Source organism: Propithecus coquereli, unplaced genomic scaffold (genome assembly GCF_000956105.1).
Source record: "Propithecus coquereli isolate 6110/MARCELLA unplaced genomic scaffold, Pcoq_1.0 Scaffold98, whole genome shotgun sequence".
In the NCBI taxonomy this organism is placed as follows: domain Eukaryota; kingdom Metazoa; phylum Chordata; class Mammalia; order Primates; family Indriidae; genus Propithecus; species Propithecus coquereli.
The window spans coordinates 6,459,447-6,484,933 of NW_012156173.1; the positions used below are offsets into that span (position 1 = coordinate 6,459,447).

At 38.1% G+C, this 25,487-nt stretch overlaps 1 protein-coding gene across 1 annotated transcript in view; it reads right to left on the reverse strand.

Moving 5' to 3' along the window:
- The window catches only part of MAP3K5 (mitogen-activated protein kinase kinase kinase 5), a 223,398-nt gene that overhangs the window by 160,864 nt on the left and 37,047 nt on the right, over positions 1-25,487 (reverse strand). Inside the window, exon 2 of the mRNA XM_012665176.1 lies at positions 1,220-1,359. Within this exon, the coding sequence (XP_012520630.1) occupies positions 1,220-1,359 (140 nt within the window). The remainder of the gene's footprint in view (positions 1-1,219; positions 1,360-25,487) is intronic.

Consider the following 25,487-nt stretch of genomic DNA (forward strand, 5'->3'; position numbering starts at 1 on the left):
ACTATATACACACATACAGTGGAATAGTATTCAGACATATAGATATATATATACATACATATATATATGTATGTATATAGTTACAAAATTTTAGGGTGCATTAATCAAAGGGGTAAACCTGGAGGAAATTTAGTTAGGGTTTCTTAAGGATTGCTCTAGGTAAAAAATGGATTTCAGAGAAGTAGGAGCAAATCTCTTAGGGCTATTTCAGAGTATCTGGAAAGGGACACGCCGTCCATTCCCTGCACAATGTCTGGCATGCGGTAAATATAGTTGCTCAATGAAGCTCTGCAGGTTTTTCAGAGAAAGCCACATGTGCTTTAGATATTGAGATAAAAGCAAAATACTACTGACATTTTTTTGCATGAATTTCGGGTTAGAGATACCCATGTGACAATTGCTAAGCCATTAGAAATATGGTTCTGAATTCTAGGGCTCCATGTCCCCAGGTTGGCTTTGATTTGGCAGCAGGAAGAGACAGCTGAGAAAAGCCACATGGAGCGAGCCGCAAGCTTCACAAGGGAAGTGGATGCTGTCAGGCTCAGCGTGAGTCTCACTGAACTGTGAGGCGCTTTTCAAAGAATCACACAGGATAAAATCACTTGGCCCTGGAAAAGTATTTTAAGCAACCTTTCTGGATGGAGGAAACGCCTTCGTATGAGTAAGTTCCTATTCATGGAGAGAATGACACTGAGACAGGTTGAATTTTGTAGACAAATACAGGAAATTTGTATTCCCTTTCTCCCATCTTAATTTAAATCATACACCAGTGAAAGAGGGTGGCAATTTTTTCAGGATACTCAAGAGGGAATTTCTGCTTACAGCACTTTTAAGTAGGAAGTGTGCTTGTAGTTGGAGACAGGTGGGCACAGTGAAGCCCCCAGTGGTGACACAGCAGGAGACCTGACAGTACCTTATGCAATCTCCTTTTCTTTCCCTGGAGGTGTGTGCTGATGACTTCCATTAGCACAGTCTCCTTGGCTGCAGCTCTAACTGAAACTCAGAACTCAACAAGCACTTTTTCCTACCTGTGTGTCATCAAATCTCTACACTGAAATCCAGATAAACCTCACAGCTGAACTCGTAACTGGTGCATAACGATCACACTGACACAAACATCCTTTTACAAACATAAGCTACTTAAACTGTTTTGGATGACAGAGAGGTATCCCCGAAACGCTGGTGCTAAAATTAAACACTCAGTAAACAAGGCAGGTACCTTCAGCGACTGCAGCGAGTCTGAGTTAGTATCACAGTAGAGGATGATGTTGTTGGCCATACTGAAGCTTTCTCTCACCCCAAGGTGGTAGAACAAGGACGGCTGCCGGAAGGCATCGCTCATCTCCACCACAGCGATATCTGCAAACAGAAAACAAAGGCCCCCGAACGATGACACCTAAATAATGCCCAACAAGCACATTTTGGTTTCAATAACTTAGTACTCAAAAGAGGAAATGAGGAAATCATAGGGATTTTCCCTTTTCACTTATCACCGAATTTTGAATTTGCAGTTCTACCCGGAAGTGGTTTTATAAAATGTTAACAAACTTGCATTTTTTCAAACAAGGAGATCATACAATTACTGGAAACTAAGGAGCGTCTGCAATGGTAGGAAACAAGGGCTAATGCTCTCTGTTAAATTTCTACATTAAAACAAGTTAACTAAGGTCCCAAATAAAAAAATTCTTTAAAAAAGAGATTCATAAAAAATAGCAAAAAGTAATAAATGTAAATGAGATTTTAAAAAAACAAATAGATCATTGTATTATTTAATAGTTAGCAGAGCTAGATTTTAGAATTAATTAATAAATATCTAGTAAGTCCCTGGCAAATATAATCAAGAAAAAAAAAGAGAGAGAGTAAAGGTACAGAAAATCACACCTAAGGAAAATATAACCACAGATGCAAATTTTCCCAAAGCTCAAAGATGACCAACACCAAGGTAGTAGAAACTGATATCAAAATTTGACAATAATGTCACCAAAATGAAATTTAGATGAGTCTCAAACTCATTTGTAGATTAGACAAAAATATGAAAGAAAAACCAACAAAATATACTAACTAGTATACTATAAGAACCCTAGATCATGACTTTAAAGTTTATTTTGGAAACTCAAGGATAGCTCAGTGCCCCAGCATCTCCGCAGATGCTCCAAGTACATCAACCAAAATTCAAAAAACTATTTCTCATTTTAAATAATTGCTGAGTTGGGGGCACTGACACACATCCATAGTCCCAGCTACTCAGGAGGCTAAGGCAGGAGGATTGCTTGAGCCCAGGAGTTCAAGGCCAGCCTGGACAACATAGCAAGACCCTCACCTCTAAAAAACATAAAATAAATTTTTTTAACATTGCAAATTGAAAATATAAGGGATCTTCCTTAACATGAAGAATAATATACATTTCATAACAACTGCCAATTTTGTGCTTATTTCCCATGAAAATCAGGAATAAAAGGCTGTCAACAAGTCCCACTACTATATAACGGCTTTCTGAAAATCCAGTAAGATTTTTAGAAAGTAAGGAGGTATAATTCTAGAAAACAAAATACACAATTATCTACTAGCAGATGTTATGGTTGTCAACCAAATACCCAACAGAGTTAGCTAAATAACAATTAGAAGTAATAATACAATTTAGTAACGTGTCAAGATGCAAAATTATTATGAAAACCAAAAGTTTCTTTTATAATCACAATAAGGATTTGGAAAATCTAGTGGTAAAACAGAATCTATTCACAATTACAATGAAAATGTTAATATATAACAAATTTGACAGCTGATAATTTGTTAAAAATATGTGCGATATGTAAGAGATAAAAGGTTAATATCTTTATAAATCATCTCTTATTGGTCAACTTAAAACAAACCAGCAATAATAAAAATACTAAACAATTAGGCAGTAGATATAAACCAATACACAGAAGTTTAAATGGTAAATAAACATGTGAAAAGTTATTCTCCATTTCACTTTTTTAAATACACATCAGACTAACCATAAAGTGCCAATTTTTTTGCCTAACAAGTAGGCAAAAATATTTTAAAACAGCGAGTGAAAATGCAAATAAATGATACTCTTTTGTGCTGTGGAGAAGTGTAAACTTTCTAGGAGACTTCACTCCTTAAAGTTACATATATTCTTTGACCTAATAATTCTATTCCTTGGAATTTACTCCAAAAAATTCTTATAAATGTGAACATATTTACCTGTAAGTTATGTCTACTGAAATATTTTTTATAATAAAATAACGGAAAATGTCTAAATATCCATCAGTAGGAAATTGGTTATATGGTTATATTTATGTGTATATATGTATAATAATAATATATATACACATAATAATTTCAAATAATGGTATATCGTATAATCATGGGAAACAATAAGGTAGAAGAATACTTAGCAACAGAGAGTAAATTCAAGCTATATCAAGTAAAAAACATTAAAATATAATATATACATTGCAATGTGTAGCATATACATTACAAATATAATTATACATTCTAATGAGTACATTATAATGTTTATATTCTATGTGTATATGCATGTGAATAAAAGAAAATCTGAAAAGATGTACACTAAAACACTAACCATGGTATTATTAATAGCTGTGCAATGGATTATTTTCATTTTCTTCTTCATGCCTTCTGTATTTCCCACAATTTCTATTATGAACATTGATTGCTTTTACAATTTAGGAACCCATCAAAATATAAAAAGAACCACATTCAAGACCTGTGTGACTAAATGTAAAACCGAAGTGCAGCACATAAAAATACTGCAGACCCTTGAGAAGCTGTTTGGTGCAAAGTCTGCTTAATGAGCATGAAATCAGAATTTACATTTGGTGAGGGAGAAACCAATCAGATGACACAGAGGTGAAAGACACAAGAGATTTATTAGAGTTATGAAACAGGAAGACAGGTCAAAGGAGCTTCAAAAGTTTGTTTTTCAAGACTAAAGATGACTTAAGGACTCTTAATACAAATAAAGACTTTTTTGGGGGGGTCCTTAACATTTCTCCATCAAAAATCAACACACGAACAAAGTGAGTCATTGCATCCTACCCACACAGCCCAGCTGCCTCCTGCACCCACACGGCTTCCTCCTCCCATGGGTGCCAGCCACTCAGCAGTCACTCACTGCTTTAAAATCAAGAGACAGCGTAAAGTGGCGCTGGGAGAAACCAAATTAAACACTTCTGATGAAAAATAGGAGGCATGAAAATAAAAATACTAACTAAGTTAAAGTAACGAAAGGAAAGAGGGAAATTTTCCCAGAGAACTGACTCGTGGAATTGGATGCTAAAATAAAATAAAAACGCTGCAGAAGGTTTTCAGATTAAGATAGAAGCTAGACATTTAAAATAAATGGTGCAAGCAAAATAAGATATATTCATTACATCTGAACATCTAAGCAGGAACAAATCCATTTTTGGAAGCTATATAGAACATTAAAAAGTGCTTATTGGTATAATTTTACAATACAGTAATACAGTACAGTAATTCAGAAAAGGGTCGATTTTTTTCTATTTCAAATTCAGATGAGTGATTTGATCTAAGACATTTCTATTCTTTTCTAAATCTATTTTTTAATTGCCATAGAGTAAAATTCATTGGCTCTGATATAGAGTCCAATGGGTTTTGAAAAATGCATATCCACTACCACAGTCATGATACAAAATAGTTCCTTCACTCCTAAAAATTCCCTCCTGCTGTCCTTTTGCAGTTAATCCCATCCCAGACCCCAGCTCCTGGCAACCATTGAATTGTCTCTATAATTTCACCTTTCCCAGTGTGTCATATAAATGGAACCACACAGCATGTAGCCTTTTGGGGCTGGCTTCTTTCACTTAGCAAAATGAATTTGAGATTTATCTATAGATGTCCATTCGCAGGTTGAAGGACGTTTGGGTCATCCCCAGTTTGGGCAATTTTGAATTAAGTCTCTATACAACTCTTTTTATGGACATACGTTTTCAATTGTCCTGAGTAAATACATACACGTGGTATTACTGGGTCATATGGTAAGTGTATATTTAACTTAATAAGAAAATGTCGAACTCTTTCCCAAAGTAACGATACCACTTTATATTCCTACCAGCAATGTATGATTGTTTCAGTTGCCCAACATCCTTGCCAGCACTTGGTATTGTCAGTGTTTCTTTTTTTTTTGAGACAGGGTCTCACTCTGTTGCCCTGGCTAGAGTGTCATGGCGTCAGCCTAGCTCACAGCAACCTCAAACTCCTGGGCTCAAGCAATCCTGCCTCAGCCTCCCAAGTAGCTGGGACTACAGGCATGCACCACCATGCCCGGCTAATTCTTTCTATATATATTTTTAGTTGTCCAGCTAATTTTCTTTCTATTTTTAGTAGAGATGGGGGTCTCACTCTTGCTCAGGCTGGTCTCGAACTCCTGAGCTCAAACGATCCACGCGTCTCAGCCTCCCAGAGTGCTAGGATTACAGGCATGAGCCACTGAACCCAGTCATCAGTGTTTCTTTTAAAGCCAGTCTAATAGTATGTAGTGGTATCTCATCATGGTTTTAATTTATATTTCCCTAATGACTAATGACATTAAGCATCGTTTCATGTGCTTGTTTGCTATCTGTATATCTTCTTTGGTAAAGTGTTTAAAGCTCTTGCTTATCTTTTTTATTATTGTTGAGTTTGTTTTCTTATTATTGAGGTTTCCATGCTCTTTATATTTTCTGGATACTGACCTCTTGTCAGATACAGGACTTGCAAATACTTTCTCCCAGTTTGTGACTTGTCTTTTCATTCTCTTAACAACGCCTTTAGAAGAGCACAAGTTTTTAATTAAGTCCAATTCATCAACTTTTTCTTTTATGGATTGTGCTTTAGGTGTTGTATTGAAAAAATACTTGCCTAACCCAAGGTCATGAAAGTTTTCTCCTATATTTTCTTCTAGAAGTTTCATAGCTTTACATTCTCCATTTGTCTATGATCCACTTTGAGTTGATTTTTGTATATGGTGTGAAGAATGGGTCAAAGTTCATATTTGCTGCAAAGACCCCCCTTTCTCCATTGAATTGCCTCTGCACCTATGTCAAACATTCCTTGGCTACATTTTTGGGGTTTATTTCTGAATTCTTTGTTCTATTTCATTGATCTATGTGTCTACTTTTGCCAACAAAACACTATTTTGATTGCTGGAGCTTTACGGTAGGTATTGAAATCAGGTAGGTTAAGTTCTCCAACTCTATTCTGTTTTTAAAACTGTTTTTGGCTATTTTAGTTTTCTATTTGCTTTTCTATATAAATTTTAGAATCAGCCAGTAGTTGAACAGCTACAAAAAAATCCTTCTAGGATTCTGGTTAGGATTGTGTTGAATCTATAGATCACTTTGGGGAGAAGTGACACCTTAACAATATTAAGTCTTTCAACCCATGAATATGGAATATCTCTCCACCTACTTGAATCTTCTTAATTTCTTTCATCGGTATTTTGTAGTTATCAACATACAGATCCTGCACAGAGTTTGCTAAATTTATACCTGTTTCTTTTTTGTTTGTTTGTTTTTGTTTTTTGGTGTTATTGTAAATGGTCAATTTTTAAAATTTTGAATCCCAATTGTTCATTGATAGTATATAAAACTACAATTGCTTTTTGTATATTGACCTGAGACTTTACTGAACACACTTGTAAGTTCTAGAAGGTTTTTTTAAATACATATTCTTTGGGATTTTCTACATGGACAATTATGTAATCTACAACTAGGAATGACTTTGTTCCTTCCTTTCCAAACTGTATACCTTTCATGTTTTTTGTTTGTTTATTTTTGCCTTATTATACTGGCTAGGAAGTCTATTAACACAGTACTTTTTAAACAGTACTATTTCATTAACTAACAAAATAAAACATTATCTTAGGGCTACCTTCTGACTCTGATGTGTACCGTCTCAGAATTAGTAAAATACATGGGTAAAAATTATCTTCCTTGTAAAATGATCCTAAGACATATTAAAAATACAAAAGATGATATAATTATAATAAATTAAACAAACACCTGATATCCACAATTCTTGAACCCCACTTACAGAAGGTACAGTTTATCCACTTTATTTTACAAATACATATTCAGTACTTACTATGTGTCAGGTACTACATGCTTTTCAAATATTAAGTCACTTAATCTTCCTAATACCCCTTTGTGGTAGGCAATATTATTATTTCAGGACATTGAAGCAGAGAAGGTGTCTGCCAAAGTTCAGCATAAAAGTGCTGGCACCAGAATTCAAACCTAAGCAAACCAGCTCTGGAGTCCATGCTCTTAATCTAACTGAGCCACCAACTACATTTACAGGAGCCGGAAGTTACCCGGCTCAGAACACAAATGAGATATGAAAATAGATTTGGGGACCAGAGCATACTACTCCTGTCATGTATTTCATGAGTAAATGCACTCAATTTCTAATTGAGTTTTTGTGGTAATACTATGAGTAAAACTGCCACATTTAGAAATTTAAGAAAGTCAGCCAAGTATAGACAAAGGCACAAAAATGTCCTACGTTTTTACCTAAGGTATAGTTTGTTTCCTTGTCCCAATTGAGTTAATGTTAAACGGAGCATAAAATGAGGTGTACCAGAGGTTTGTTAAAGCATAATAAAATTTTTAGGGCAATAATATTATATTAAATGATTAAGCTTAATTGCATTTTGGTCATCAAATGGCAGTGGTTCATGGTCTGTGCAGGGGGTGTTTTTTAAATTGAATTTTCCCTTCATAATACAGTATCTCTTGGTTAAATATCTCACTGGAGTTCTGCTGCTTGTGCAAAGCAAAGTTGAAAGATGTTAATCAGTAGTTACTTTTTATCTTCTCTATTTTTTCCTTAGGCATCAGATCACTGATAACAAAGCAAGAGCCCAAGTAGCATGTGGCTTCTACTACTATCTACAAGGTACTCCCTCCAAAAGCCCATAATGCATGAAAACTTTCCAAGCCAGCACACAGAATCTTCTATCCAGTCACGATGGGTCAATCTCAAGGCAACCCATGAGTGCCTTTTTAATTTAACAAACATCGCAAGCACCTATTATATTAACATAAAAGGCTCTCTGTTACCTGCGATCTGTTATGAAAGTTAAAAGGAAAACTTAATGAGATACGGTTTTTGCCTTTTCTTGTGGGTCAGAAACATGCTTTGGCAAGTACCAACATAGGGCGGAATGCTGCTGGCACCCTGAAAGAACAAGTGGGGACGCTCGGAGGCCAGACAGGTCAGTGCTGGTTGGGTGGATGAAGGAGTGCCACGCGGACACGACACCAGCTGGCTGCGAGTGTGCGCAATGGGAGAGTGAAGCACCACAAAAGGAGACAAAAACCAGCAGCCCCAGCACAGCGAACACAGTGCAGAAGCAGCCACGGAAAAGAAAGGCACCTCGAGGTTAGTTAGAAAGAAATGCAGAAAACCACAGCTAGAAACTGAAGTGATGATTTCCAAAGGGTGAACCGAGAGGTCCCCTAAAGAGCAGACATTGACCCCCAAATGCTCCTTTCTTAGATTCTTAAGGGAAATATAAACTACACCCCATTGGCTTTTCTATTTTATGAATGATTAAGTGCTATTTACAACTAAATATGAAAATTACTGAAACATTATTCATGACCTTAAAGTAGTCTCCAAGTAGCATCTTCTGAAGACTCTAAGTTTTCTAAAGTCTGGTGGGTATACAATGCTGGGAAACTGCAAAACTCCTATCGTACAGCTAGGACTGTTGGAATTTTGAGGAAGGATAGAATAATCATCTATCATCATTGTCTTGAATTGGTCGTGGTTTGGCAATTCCTGCTATAAATTACTACTCATTTAGCTTCATCAGCATCACTTTATTTTATTGTATGTTATTTGGTTAATTCTACCATGGATAATGATATATATTTGTATCAACAGTGTATTTTGGCCCACAATTTCCTCATCACTAAACTCTAATAAGTGTATGCATAGTGATTCAAACATGAATCATTCTTATATTGTTAATGCAAATTATACCTACTCTCCCCAACCCAGCCCTAATTCGCTTATTTGATGACGTTTTATTATTACACTGAAGTGTTTTGCTGGATTTTTTGTTGTTGTTGTTGTTATTGTTTTTAATCTCGTAAGACCTGGTAAGGAGGTGGTCAGAGGGTATTTTGCACTTCCAGAGGTTAGTGTTAGAAAGTTGAGAGCCACTGTGCTTACAAAAGGAGAAGGAAGAGAGGAAAAGGGAGAAGCCTAGAGGGGAGGGAGAGACTAAAGAGAAAGACAGAAGAGGGAGAGGGAGGGGGAGAGAAACAGAGACAGAAGGAGGGAGCAAACCCAAGATGGGTGTTAAAAGAACTAAAGTCCCCTTGCCCAGGCAATAGCTGCAAGAGCTGAGCTCGTGACGCTCCAGCTTTAGAGATCGTGAGGGGAAAAAGCACACATCCATCACAGGTGCCCAGCCCAGAACGCCAGGACCTGGAGCCATAGCACTCTGCCAGGAGCTGCAGCCTCAGCAAAGCATACTGCAGAGCTGAAAAGCTGGAAAGGAAACCTTCCCACCTCCAGAGGAGTAATGAATATGAAAACGACAGACAAGCTGTTTTTTTTGTTTCCAGTGTTTGAATCCTGGGTAAGTTTCTGGATGGATGACCTTGGACAATACCTTAAACTCTCTGAGCTTTGGTTTCTTCAGCTATAAATCGGGAATAATATAACAGGTATTTACCCACAAAACGTTGTAAGGATTACATGTGTGCCAAGCACAGGAAACTCACAAAGAAGGGTAATCGCGTGCAGTCATGACAAGAAACGCTCAGCGGAGGCTCTTTGAGCAACTTATCATAAAAATGTTGCTGAAGTCAATGCATTATATAGTTCCTGAAGTCACACATGAATAATTTCCCATAGAAATGATGTTGAAGTCAAATTGATGAAAGCATGGAAAGCCACCATCAAGAATTTTGATTTAATTCTATAATCAATGGATGGATCCATCCATGTCCTTGAGTTTTGCAAAGGGGTGTGGCAGGATCCAGGCTTTGCTTTGGAAAGACAACCTAGAATTTGTGGATGGATGACAGACTACACAGACTGGAGGCAGGACATCATTTAGGAGTCCTCCAAGAAAGAGTGTGCCCTGCAACTAACACAGGGACAGCACAGGGGTGGGGGCGGGGGAGGGTGTCAATATGCTTTAGGGACTCAGCATGTACAAGCAAAGAGAGAATTAGAAATGATTCTGATTTGAACTTGGATGTTTAGGGACGATGATTTGCCATTTAACACAGTAAGGGACACAGAAGGAGAAACTATTTTTTTCTGGTAGGAACCTCAGTTTGGATTGGGACGCACTAAACATTGCGGGAGTATGTGTATGAATATATAACTGACAGCTGTGCTTTTGAATCTCAGCAGAAAGATCAGAAACAAACAGAAAATGGGTGATCACTGAAGCTATGGGTGTAGGTGAGATTGTCGAGTTAGAGTGTATAGAAAGAAAAGAGAAGGCTTCCAGGACTCAGGAATTCGCCTCCTCATTATATACCCAGTAGGAGCCCAGATTTACGTTCACCAAAAGACAAGTAATGAACGTCCATAGCTGCAGTATTTGTAAACCATCAACAGCAGAAGAAATCGAAAAGCGAGCTATATAAAGACAATGGATACTATACAGCAATGAGAATGAAAAATCTACAATTACATGTGACAACGCGGATGAAACTCACGAACATGTTGAGAGAAAGAACCCAGATACAAAAGGGTGGGTACTGTAGACTCTGTGAAGTTAAAAGTCACAATCGTGGCTGCTTTGGGGAGGGTGGGCAGTGGCTAAAAGGGGAATTGAAGGGGCCTTCTAGGTTGCTAGTAAGGTTCTGCTCCTTGATTTAGGTGCTGGTTACTCAGGCATGTTAACTTTGTGAAAATTAACTCATTTCTGGTCAGTAAGCTTGCTCAGAATGCTAAAAAAGGACTGTATCAGTTTCCCGTGCCATTGTAACAAATTACCACAAACTTGAGGCCTTAAAACAACAGAAATTTATTCTCTCACAGTTCTGGAGGCCAGAAGTCTGAAATCGAGTGTGGGCGGGGCCAGGGCTGTGCCACGCCAGAGGCTCTAGGGTAGAACCTGTTCCCTGCCTAGCAGTGTTCAGTATTCCTTGGCTTGTGGTGTGTGCGCATGTGGCGTCAAATCGCCCTCTCTCTTAAAAGGACACTTGTGATGGCATTTATGGCCCACCCGGATAATCCAGGATTATCTCATCTCAAGATCCTTAACTTGATCTGCAAAGACCCTTTTTCCAAATAAAGTAACATTCACAGGCTAGAGTTTAGATGTAAATATTAGGATAGCAAGGGGGTGAGGGCCAATTTTTAACCTATCATAAGGATTTTAAAAAGCCACATGATAAGTGAGCACAACCAAACTAAAGGTGTTGAATAACAGGTGAGGAAATGGAAGTAGTGAGCCCAGAGGATTCTCCAAAGACTGGCAAAGAGAGGAAGAGAATTCACATTTAAATCTCACGGTAGGGATTTTTACAATCAGGAAGGAAACCAAGAGATCAGATAATACTTGAATGGGGTAGAAATATCTAAAGATTTTTAGGTTTAGAATAGTGTACTTGAACATTAGGGGAGAGGTTAAGATTTTAAAGGTGGGGCGAATGAGTGGAAGTGATCTCTACATTAGGTTAGACAGATGGGCTGGGATCTGCGGCCCTTTCCCCCAGAGGGGAAAAGTCAATCTTGGAACAAAAGCAGGGATACTTTAAAGGCAAGAAGAAGGGAAGTAATAAAAGGCAAAGACCAGGAAGTAAGGAAGTGGAAGGAAAAATACTGAGATCCTCCACTTAGAGCCGGGTGCTGGTGGCCAACAGAGACGAAAGCCCTGCCCAGGGATGGCTGGAACATACCTGTGCCCTACAGACATCACTGGAAACACACCTAAAGGCAGCACTACCTCAGCTCTTGCATGCTATGACCCCAATTCATTTTCTTTTCACTAAAAGGAATTCATATTAGTGTTTCTGTCACTTGCAATGGTAATAATGCTAACGAATACAGCAGCAGAAGCAAGACGTGAGCCTCATAAGAACCGAATGTTTTCCTGACTCCTCTCTGCCCACGATGAAGGAAAAGGAACCTACGATGAAAAGAGGGACGATACAGACTAGATTCCAATTTTATTTTGCTTAGTGGCCACAGACAGAAGCCTTAACTAGACATTAACATCTCAATCTTACAAATGAATATTCTTGGTCACAAGGTAGAACGGACTATCAAAGAATCCTTCCCTTCTATTAGACAAGACTTTCAAGCACACGGCATTTTGATAGTGGTTTAGTAAGTGTTATTAAGGGAACCCCATAAATGCTATAACTAGGTTCAGTCTTCAAGTGAAACCTTCCTATCGCTTTACAAAGAAAGTAGGTAAATCGCAATTTATATTTCGTGGTGCATACTAAGTACTTTAGGAAGAGATATTTTCCCAGCACAAACAGAGCAGTCACCTACACGATTTTGCTTATTAAAAAAAATACAAATAGATCCTACATCAAAAAGTGTTATCCTCCTTTCAAGTTGAAATAGGGGCTAGTTTATGCCTTATAAATGTATTTTTTATTTTTGTTTTTAAATTTTTAAAAGAGCATTTTAAGAAGAGTTTTAGATTGACAGAAAAATTGAGAGGAGGGTACAAAGATATCCCATAAACCCCTTGCCCCACACATGCACAGCCGCCCCCATTATCAATCAACATCCCTACCAGAGTGGTGCATGTGTTACAACTGGTGAACCTACACGAACACATCATTATCGTCCAAAGTCCACAGTTTACATTAGGGCTCACACTTGGTGCTGTTCATTCTATAAGTTTGGATAAATTTATCACAGCATGTATCCACCATCATACACACTATCAGACAGAGCATTTCCACTGCCCTCTGTGCTCTGCCTAATCATTCAAGAATTTATTCTTTAATACTATGGTAATGGCAATATCATTGGTCAACGATCTATAGAGTATATAAGAAATGTATAAGTCAAAATGAACTCTAAGGTTTCTTATGTGACAGGGACATGCAATACATTATAAATAAAAATGGGATATGAGGCTGCTATGATGGTAAAAATTTCTGTATCATCATTGCAAATTATTTTTGTCCTTGAAACTATTATTTCCTGAAGGTATGATGGGTTTGAGACTATAAATTTAGATCTCTATAAACCCATTTTATATAGTAAATTTTGGTCCTTGAGTAATCAATCTATTTTCACTAGATACTGAAAGAGCTATTCATGAATATTTGAACAGGCTTTCTTTGAGCTTATTACAGTTTTTATTGTGGTTGAGGTCCATGTCATTTGTTTGTTGGACTCTCATACTTAGTTTTAATTAAATCACCAAAGCTTCATTCTTCTTTTATGCTTCACTGAAGTTCCCAAGCACACGGAGTAGCCCTTTGTAACTGTAAGAATCTTACACAAGCATCCTCCCTCTCAACCCAGACCAATAATCTGCCTCATTTAATTGGCACTTGCTTACATTACGTAAGGTTACAGGAGTTGGTTTGTGATCAGTTTTGAAGAATATCTGATCGTTCCTCATAAATGTGGATCCTGAGGGGCATATTCTTACCTAATACCTATCTTACACCTTTACAACTTCTTCACACAGAAACAGCAGAAAGTGGCCAGGGAGAACTTTTACATGACCTGATGGTGTTCTCCAGTAAAAATGGCTGTGGCCATGTCATTCATGTTTGAGGTTGTTCTTATTAAGAGGAGATTTTTCTCACTCTAGCTAGGGAAATAACTATAGTTTATGTGTATTATGTCTATATAAACACCAATAGTTATTAAAGTAGTATATTAAAACACAGTGATACAATCAGCAAAACTCAGACTCTGGAAAATTCCACAGGAAAAATGACCTGGTTTCCTTAACAAAAACATCACAGTGGGGAAAAAGGGATGCAGGGAGAAATTAGATATTAAAAGAGACTTGAGGGACATAGTCAATGGCAACGTATGGACCTTATTTGGATTCTACAAAAACAACTTTAAAAAATCAAGGCATTCTGAAACAATTAAAATTTCAAAAAGTGACAGGATATTTGATGATATTAAGAAATGAATTATTTTAAGTGTGATAAGATACTGTGGTAGAAGCCCTTATCTTTTGGAGAAAAAGATGTAATATAGTAATTTAATCCTATATTAAAAAAAGAAAAATGAACAATGGTATCTGGCACCACATTAAATGTATTCTTTATCAAAAAAAGTGTTATTTCTCAAGCAACAGAAATTTAATTGCAAGCAATAAACACTACAAACCCTATACCAATCCTGCTGTAGAAAGAAAATAGGCAGTAAAATAAATGAAATCCAGCCACACGCTACTTATTTGCCAGAAATTGTTGCCCAGCCCAGAGAGTGGGCCAGGTTTGGAAGGTTTTCTCCTTGCATTTATGGCTGTCATCTCTTGTCCTCAAAAACCCAATTGGCTCTAAGAAGTGTGGGTGAGCGCCCGGGAGCTCCACTGTGCTCCGGGATTCTTAATGTGTCAACAAATGGAAACCTTCTCCCGGAGTCAGGATTCATCAACGTCTCTAAGAGATGCCGTGCCATTCCTTTCTTTCCACTCTGTCAAACTCACTTTCAACACCTAGTAAATAATTACATCCAGTCAAAAGGTTCAAACTTACACATCTTCTGACAGCATCTGTAACTCTGCTGATACAACAGATGTGCAAATATGATTCTGCCAGTAATTATTTCTTTCCTAACTTATGTGTTGACATTTCATTTGAGTCCAATAATTCATTTTGGGGAGTTTTACAACTCCTTTCTTGAGGATGATCTATTAGACGGAATGGGTAGGATTAAAACCCTTCTTCATTAATTAATCTTCTTACTGCTGACAGAGTTAGGTAGCTGGCCTTAACTGGCTGTAACGATATAGTCTGGTTCGTTTTTTATTTTTTTCTTCCAACTAAAATTAAATCTATCAGTCTTAAGGAGTTCATTTATTCTCTAGGAAAGTTAATGCTGTTGTTTTTTAATGTGACAAATTAATTATATATGTATATCACTTAAACATGATATAAATGTCACTTTTAAAACGTGCTGTCATTTCATCAAAACACCAACCACACAGAGATGAAGACGGGGAAGAAAAGACCCTCAGCAGCACCCCAGTGAGGAAAATGGGATTAGCCTGCCCAATAGACACAACAGACCAGGGAGGAAGTGACAGGGCAGTCCCCCTCCACGTATTACATACTAAGTTACCCCTCCAAGGAGCCTTTCAATAGATTCTTACCACACTAGAGAGGAGGCTCAGGTTTGTCAACCTCTGCTTCAGTCCCATTCATCACAGCACTGTGGAATTGCTCCCTTTACTCTGTTTTCACATGTGTATTTTAACACACATTTATTGTCTAGTCTGTGCAAAGTACCGAGAAGAGGTCAAAGCCATCAGCACCAACCCTTCGTGGGCTTATAATCTTCAAATGCAGCAGCTGGACATGTAAGCTGCAGAAGTGCAAAGTCAAATGAAATATATGTAAATGTACCATGGGAGCAGAGAACAAGGAGTGATTGGTTCCAATGGGGGTATCAGGGAAGGCACTGCAGGGGCAACAGCTTCACAGAAAGCCTTGCGAAATGGTAACACTGCAGTACACAGAGACTGGGAAGGAAGGGCATTTCTAGCTACTCTGCGATTGCATAATACAGGAGTTTCTTTCTACCAGAAAAGTTGCTCCACCACTAAGAATGGACACGTACACCACCACCCACCGAACGAGAAAAGGCTTATCAGCCTGTCCAGCTGGTCTTCCTGTAAGAAATATATAAATTGCACAACCATTCTTTGGGAACTCTTTTCAGTAAAAACTTTTTTTTCTTATTAGGAAGAGAGAGATTTCCTTTTAATTGTACCTTTGCACATTCTCACTTGCACTAACTAAATATATTCTCTTCCTTTATGTATCACTTGCATCCCCTACTTCCTTGGTCCAAGGGGAGTTTCAGTCGCTTTTCCTGGCAAAGCTCCCTCTACTCACAATGTTACAGCTGTGGACCCGCTTGGCTGTGCACGCAGAGGTACCTGAACGTTTAACGGAAAGACCCTCAGAGGAGGCATTTGATGGTAAGGAGACAACTTTTAATTCACACTGCTGAACCCAGAAAGACAAACAAATAAACAAACAAAAAACAACTGACAGGAAAGGCTTCTGAATAATAACAGAAGAGAGTCTTCCAACTGGCTCTCAGCTTAAAAGGTAAGTGCGCAGATCATCACCACAGCAACGGAGAGTGTTCAGAGGCAGTGAGGAGCACCCGGTGGAGATTTGCCAAAGGCATTAACAAAATTAATTCATTTCAAGGAGAGCTATATAGCTCCTGAATTTTCAGGATTTGTTTCTCTATGTTTATTCACCATCAGAAACAAAAAGAGCTAACGAACTTAAAACGATGGTGAGAACAGTTTTAGCACTATGTACCTCTGTACTTGGAGCAAACTGCTGGCAGACTGAGAGGAACCTGTAGCCACTTCACCTCCAACACACCAGTGACCAGCTCAGCCTTCAGTTCAACCAGTGTTCATGAAATCCCTACTAAGTGCGAGGGATACAAAAGTCGGCCAAATAACCACACAAAAACAAATAAATGCAAACCGTGGTAAGTATGATGAGGATGAGACACAGGGCATTTCGAATTGTACAACCTGAGTAGTTGGTGGGGCTCCCATGACAAAGGGACATGGAAGTAAACATGGCCTGTTGGTAGTCAGCATCGACCAGATATCACAAACGGCCACAGTGCACCTCCCGCCTGGTGGGGTGCAGCTGGCTGAAGCCAGGCGGCCCAAGTCCACACTTGGTCTGTGCAGCACCCAGTACTGGGTGCCCTGGCTGGGAACCTCTGAGCCCACTTTCTCTTCTGCCAACTGAGAATAACAATAGTCCCTGTCACAGAAAGGGCTTAACAACACTGAGCCCTCGGTGAACATTAGTCATGACTAAAGAGTGGGCCATGAGTTGGGAGGGCCCCTGCCCCCTCATTCCCACCACAGGGCGCTGTCACTGACTTACATACTCAGCTTCCTGTACTTTTCCTATTTGATGAATAGGAGGTATGGAATCGATTAAAATGAGTTTCACTCTTCTCAAGAGACCCTTTTTTGGTACCTTGGCAAAATCTCTAGTTAAAGAGCATCTTCAAGAGAGGTCCTAGACCATATGGACACAACCCACATTTGTAATCACTGTTTCGGGCTTTGAGTGGGGCAGGCCAGGGCAACTAACTGCAAGCCCCTCAGAAAGTACAGCGATGGCCAGCTGAATACGTATCTCGTTTGCTTCAAACAGTCCTAGATGCCTATTATCCCATTATGTCTACCATCCCACTGTCATTTCTGGTAGATCCCCCTTTCATTCTCAAGTGTCCTTGTTGGCCCTGGAGCAAGGGGCAGTTCCTGGGCCACTAGCTGTCCCTTCCATGGACAGCAGGGTCTGCAGTGGCTGAGAAACTCAGCAGGAACCCCCTTATGCTGCTGCTGCCCCGGGAGGCTCCACCCTGGGGCTTTCACAAGATGAAGACCTCAGCCCTGTAACGTCCTTCCAAATCACTTTCAGACATGAGCTGCTTTTTCCAAATCTCCCAGGCCAAGGTCATGAGGGGAATTTTATAAATGGCATGGAGTAGAATCAGGCAGCTTTTGATCTCTAGTCCTTGCTCCTGCCACTAAAATGCATTTCATTTTGCTGAGATGTTTCATCTTTTCTTTGGTTGTTTTCTTTGTGTGAGGGTTGGGGGGAGGTGAGTTTTTTTCCCATCTTTTTACCTTTACCTTGCCCCTCTTTTACCTTTAATCTTGGTTTTCCTTTTTTGGAGTTCTACATCTTCCTTCAAGGTCTTATCTTTGTCCTCTCAAGTGTGTGCTGTTTACATACCAATTCTTACTGACAACAGCCATGCCAGGTCACACATTTCTTTTAGACAGCAACAAGTCAGAGCTGGTTTTATAACGTACACCACATGTCCTCTGAATCCTGGACTAAAGTCCTAAATACTCCTTGGGGACTGGTTTAAACCAGGTGGCCAAATCTGAAAGACTATATTCTCCTCAGCCCTTTCTATCCCCGTGTGATTTATTTAAGAGCAGGATTGAGACAATAAAAAAGAAAAGATTACCTGAAATTCCACCATCCATAATCCTACTATTAACCACATGATATTTTTCCTAGGATTCCTGAGTAAGATTTTATGTTCGCTTGCTTTTAGAAAAAAATGCTACACAAGTTATTTTCTTACACTGCTCTACATCTTCCCTTTGTGCCTATCATCATAAACAAACCAGACTTCTCAGGAGTCTGAGTGCTGCAGAACAAAGGAGAAATTTTCTGCCATATGTTTGGATCCTATTACTCTGTACAAAAGCTACGTTTTTTTACTTTTCTTGAAAATGAGAGTTAAATTAAGATGGTGGATGTTTTTCACTCCTGGAACCACTATTTACTTCCTCATGTTGAATTCCCAGTAACTCTTACTGCATCTTGTTATAATACATGCATTTGCTTTTCTATCAATAAGGCTGTCTTGGTTATCAGTGTGGACTATTAACATGACCTTAGCAATGTGAGTCTATTAACTAAACTTATGAAATAATGAAACTATATCCAACTGAATGATAAACAAGTTAATGGTTGACAACTCTCAAAAATATAGTATATCTAACCATCAGTATCAAAGAAATATATGTATTAAAATGACCTATTATTAATTAGCACATGGAGATATGAAGCATTTTGCTGTATTTCATTCTAAGCTTTTTCCTATGCAATTATCATACACACATATATAAACATATATCCATATTGTATGGTAGCAAAATTGCAATTATTCTACAGATAATGTATCAGTCATTGCCATTTCTAATTGCTACCTTTACAATCAGGGAAGCCCGAAAGATATTCATAATTTGCTGTTGAATCACAATATTGAAAGTGTTCAAACATCAACAAAAAACCTGCAGCTAACATCATACTTAATGGTGAGAAACTAGTTTTCCTACTAAGGTCAGGAAAAAGGCAAAGCTGTCCCTTCTCACCACTTCTTTTCAACATCACACTGGAAGTCCTAGCTAACAAAACAAAAAAAAGAAATAAAGGGTATACTGATTGGGAAGGAAGAAATAAAACTTGTCTTTGTTCACAGATGACATGATTGTCTTTGCAGAAAATCCAAAAGAATCAGCAACAACAAAACCTCCCAGAACTAGTAAGCGATTATAGCAGGGCTTCAGGATTCAAGGTTAACATACAAAAGTCAATTGCGTTCCTATATGCCTGCAATAAACAAATGGAATTTTAAATTAAAAACACAATGCCATTTATATTAGCACTCCTAAAAATGAAGTACTTAGGTATAAATCCAACAAAATATATGCAACAGCTATATGAGGAAAATTATAAAATTCTGACAAAAGAAATCAAAGAACTAAATGAATAGAGAGATATTTCACATTTGTGGATAGGAAGACTCAATATTGTCAAGACACCAATCCCAATCAAAATCTCATTCAAAATCTGAGCAAGTTATTTTGAGGGTAATGACAAACTGATTCCAAAGTTTATACGGAGAGGCGAAAGACCCAGAATAGCTAACACAATATCAAAGGAGAACAAAGTTGGAGGACGGACACTACCCAACTTCAAAACTTATTACAAAGCTACAGTAACCAACACAGAGTGGTATTGGCAAAGGAATAAACAAATAGAATAGGACAGAACAGAGAGCCCAGAGATAGACCCACATAAACATAGTCAAGTCATCTTTGACAAAGGGGCAGAGGCAATACAATGGAGCAAAGACAGTCTTTTCAATAAATGGTGCTGGAACAACTGAACGTCCGCATGCAAAAAAATGAATCTAGACACAGACCTTATGCCCTTCACAAAAATTAACTCAAAATGGATCACAGACCTAAATGTAAAATGCAAACTATAAAGCTTCTAGAAAATATTTAATAACATAGGAGAAAACCTAGAAAACATTGGGTATGGCAATGACTTGTCAGATGCAACACCAAAGGCATGATCCATGAAAGAAAAAATTGATAAACTGACTTCACTAAAATTAAAACCTTCTGTTCTGTGAAAGACACTGTCTAGAGAATGAGAGAACAAGCCACAGACTGAGAAAATATATTTGCAAAAGATATATCTGATAAAGGACTGCTATCCAAATTATACAAGGAACCCTTAAATCTCAAAAATAAAAAAATAAACAACCAGATTTTGAAAATGGGCCAAAGAACTGAATACATACCTCATCAAAGAAGATATACAGATGGCAAGTAAGCATATGAAAAGATGCTAAACATCATTTGTCATTAGGAAATCGCAAATTGAAACAACAACGAAATATCACTACATACCTATCAGAATGGCTAAAATCCAAAACATTGACCACCAAATGCTGGTGAGGATGTGGAACAACAGGAACTCTCATTCACTGCTGGTGGGAATGCAAAATGGTACAGCCACTTTGGAAGACAGGCAATTTCTTACAAAACTAAACATGCTTTTGTCATACAGTCCAGGAATTGTGCTCCTTGGTATTTACCTAAATAAATTGAAAACTTATGTCTACAAAAATATCTCTACACAGATGTTTACAGCAGCGTCATTCATGACTGCCAAAACTTGGAAGCAACCAAAATGTCCTTCAGTAGCGTAGTGGATAAATAAACTGTGGTACATACAGACAATGGGATATTATTTAGGACTAAAAAGAAACGAGCTATCAAGCCATGAAAAGATATGGAGAAAATCTAAATGCATATTACTGCAGGAAAGAAGCCAATATGAAAAGGCTTCATACTGTATGATTCCAACTATAAGGCATTCTGAAAAAGGCAAACTATGGAGAAAGTAAAAGGATCAGTGGTTGCCAAGAGTTAAGGGGAGGGAGGAATGAATAGGCAGAGGACAGAGGATTTTTGGGGGCAGTGAAACTACTCTGCAAAATATAATACCTATAATTGTGGGTACATGTCATTATACATTTGTCCAAACCGATAGAACATACAGCACCAAGAGTGAACCCTAATGCAAACTATGAACTTTGGGTGATAATGATGTGTCAATGGAGGTTCATCTATTGTAACAAATTTACCACTCTGGTGGGGGAGGTATAATCGGGGAGGTTATGTACTTGTGGGGGTAGGGGGTTCATGGGTACTCACTATACCTTCTGTTCTATTTTGCTATAAACCTAAAATTGCTCTAAAAAAATTAAGTATATTAAAAAAAAAAAAAAAAAAACCCCTGACTCTCCCCTACCCAAAAAAGTCTTTGTGCATGGTATCAGGGTTATAAAAAAGGGCCCTGTCACTTTGGCAGAAGCAAGGAACTCCCACAGCCCTCCTGAGGTTGTGGTGGAAGGAGGACCTCGTCTATGCCACCACAGTTTGGAACCCAGCAGCTCCCAATCCAGGAGCAGAAGGCAGGTACTTTCAACCCCATACTCCTCAACGTGCACAGGTATCTCAACCCTGCACACACTTCACCAAACCCCACACCTGGGAGCCTTGGCTAGATGACATGCAGCTGCAAGGGCTAGTCATTTAAAGAATGAGTCACAGCTGCACATTGTAATCACCTGGGAGCTTTGAAAAGCAGGGAGCCTGAGTCCTCACCCCAGAGATCCTGATTTACTTGGTCTGGGGTGTGCTGTGGGTATCAGGATTTTTAGAATCAGGTGATTCTAAATTTTCAAAAAGACTGAGAACTACTAATTTGGAAGATGATTTAAAGATGCCCCCTCATCCATCAACCATGCAGCAGCAAAGCACAGACTGCTTATTTCAGCGTTTTGGTCCATTATCATGCTCCTTAGAAATTTTGGCAGCAAATATTCATTTTCACATTAATGGAAATAAATTGCTCTTATAATGAAGACCAGTGTAAGCAGTATTTGGCTGGAACACAATTTTTTCCTGTTCAGAATGCTGACGGGGCAGCAGCGGGCATACACTTGGCAGTTATTAAAGATCTTTTTTTTTTTTTGAGCAATTTAATTGGAGCTTCTACATCTATTATGTATCCTGTTTAGAAGAGTTTCCATTAAACTGGTTGAATAGATGACTACTCTTCCCTTTTCTGTATCATATTATTAAAAATGGGATAAATATAATTATAATCATGTATTTCACCAATACACAAATTGTCAGGAAGAAAATGATTTTCCCAGCATTTTCAACTCCCAACACATGAACACACTTTTTGATAATAAAATAACACTGATGTGACCTAGAAAAGAGGTTTTTATCAGGGTGCCCAAAGAGTTAAAAGGACAGGCCAGCCAGCTCATTGCCTCTGGCTACTGTGGGAGGGATGGAGTATGCTGGAAATTCTCCCCGATGAATGGCTCTTTCTCCCCGTTCTTTGAGCTGGGAATATAGGAATGCGGTGACTCCTAGCACACCTACAATCCTTCCCATGAAAATCACAAAACACTGTTCACAAGGTAGACTTTGAAAATAAAATTCCTTTTGCCTTTGCCTCAATGTTTTCTGCAGGCATTCTGCATGTTGCTTATTCGCGCAATGCTTTCCAGCTACACACAGAGCAAAAGGGTCCACGTACATGAAAAAGAGTTCAAATCTGCATATGCTATCCAACAATATTTTCAATAAAGGCACGTATTATTGGTCCTTTTTCATAGCAAGTAATTTAACCTAGATAATTTCAAGGAAAGTCAGTGTAATCCAGAGATTTCTTAGTCACATTCCAAATTAATAACTTCAAATCGCCTTGATCTCAAATGTTGCTTCTCCCTCAAAACCAGATTGATTCTGGGGCGTCTGCTTATGGGACACCAGTTGGTGGAGGATCACGCCAGCTGCTGTGCAGAACACAGCCTGGAAGGAGGGTCAAGGCAGGAAACAGGAAAACAAGTTAGGAGGCAACTGCATGGGTCCAGGTGCAAGATGCTGATGTCCGAACTAGGATGGTAGCAATTATCAAGGATCATCAGATACTTAAAATGATTTAGTACCTTAATTCTTTACTTCCTCAACAGATCAAATATCAATCATAGTAAATACAGCAGGTTTATGGCTTAACATTCAACTTCAGTTTCCTCTAGGTTTACGGAATAGAAAACTAGGCATAAAGGAACCAAATGCAAGAAACCTCATAAAAATTTTCAGTGGGCAGGAAAATATAAATATGTTCGTTTGTAGGTCTGTGAAAAATGACAAATGCAGGAGAAGATAATCTAAACTATAATAATAAGATATCTGACTACGAGCTATTAGTTACCACTTAATTAGAGATCAAGGAGTTTCTCTAAGTACTGGTCCATAGAGATATTTGCCCAAGGGTCTCCTTAGATTAAAATGACTAGCAAGGCACTAACTAAACATCACAGAAAGTTGAAAGTGGTTGCATCCTAATAACCATCCTAGAAAAAAGCTATGGCCCACCCACACAGAGAAAACCAGGCAGGGTTCTAATACCCAACAAAGGAAGAGAAAAATCTACATATAATCAGGGTTTATGGGGGGGGGAACAATTTGAGTATGCACAACAACTTTCTTTTTTGCAACAAAAAAGCAATGGGGATTAGAAGAATTAGAAGGATTCTTTTTAGAAATCTTTTTTTATATAAGTGCAAAATCTGTCTCACCCTAACTTCTACTCATTCATTGCTTCTATTTCTGCTTTCCTAAAGTTACACTGAAAAAATCAAATTCCTCTTCCTCCAGAAAACTTCAGCCATTTAAGAACAACCATCCTGGCATCCCTGACATTTTCTTCTCCAGGTTACAACATCCCTAGTTCCATCATAGTGTAGCAGGACTTCTAGTCCAATTAACGTGGTGGCTCTCTGCATATACTCTGGCCAAGGACTATATAGGGAGCCAATGACCAATAAAAGGATTTTTCTGAGGTGAAACAAAGTAGAATTACTTTTCAAGGTGTAACTCCTAATGGAGCCTACAGAACCAATTAACCATCAAGATGGTACATGCTGGAAACGTGCAACAAAGGCTGAGAAACATTGTGCATATTTAGCTATTAATAGGTCATTAGTGTCTTTCGCAAGAGCGGTAGATTAAAAACAACGAATTGAAGAATAAGTGGGAGGTTATGAGTTAAAAATAGTGAGTTCAGACCAGTGTTCTCAAATTTGATGTGTACATGAATCACCAGGGTATCTTGTTAAAAAACAGAGTCTGACTGAGTTGTGGGAGGCAGGTAAGACGAGGCTTTGCCGTTTTCATAAGCACGCAGGTGGTGGCCATGCTGCTGTGCGGGGACCATACTTCGAGTAGCAAGGATGTAGACTATTATCAAGCGAGCTCCAAGCAGCAGCCATACTGTAAATCCACAAACAGGGTAAAAGGAATGTTTTGTGCATACAATGAAGCGAACTTTAGCCGAAAGGGCAAATATTGCTATATACTATAAAAACCAGGTCTATCAGATATATGATGCTCTTTGGAGACCATCCATCTATTACCATCATCTAAGAGACAGATTTCAAAATGCCAAGTCTCTGAAAGAAGCACATTCCCATTTTCTGCCCCAACGTGAGAAATCCTAAATAAAGCAGTATTCCTTGAGTCATTTTCAGAGCTGTGATATATATATGTGGGCATGGCATAATAAAAAATAGTTTAAAGATTAAGAATTAAAAATTAAAAAGAAACTGAAAGAAGTTAAAAGTTGCAGTAAGCATTTTGTAAAAACTATGGTCAAAGGTGAGAGAACTACTTCCAAGATATGAGTGTAGAATACTTTAAAATAGCTTTAATTAGATTAACATTAATTAAGGCTCTTGGATACCTTCATAGGCATATATTTTTTATAATTAAGAAGGAAAACAATCAGCCAGTGGAAGAGGTTTTCCTCAGTATCTTTCAGACAGTTATAGACAAATTATTAATCTTAGTGAAGAAATAAAAGTGGAACAATAAAGAAAATTACATAACATGTTTAAAAAGTTGTAAATAATATCAAATGGGGGAAAACTGAAAGCCTTTCCTCTAAGATATGGAACAAGACAAGGGTGCCCACTTTCACCACTGTTATTCAACATAGTACTGCAAGTTCTAGCTACAGCAATCAGACAAGAAAGAGAAAGAAAGGGCATACAAATTGGAAAGGAAGAACTCAAATGATCCTTGTTTGCAGACTATATGATCTTATATCTATAGAAACTTAAAACTCCACAAAAGAACTATCAGAATTGATAAACAAATTCAGTAAAGTTGCAGAATACAAAATCAACATATAAAACTCAGTAGCATTTCTTTCTATATGCCAACAGTAAACAATCTGAGAAACCAAAAAGTAATCCCATTTACAATAGCTCCAAATAAAATAAAACATCTAGGAATAAACTTAACCAAAGAAGTGAAAGATCTCTATAATGAAAACTATAAAATGTTGATGAAAGAAATTGAAAAGGACACA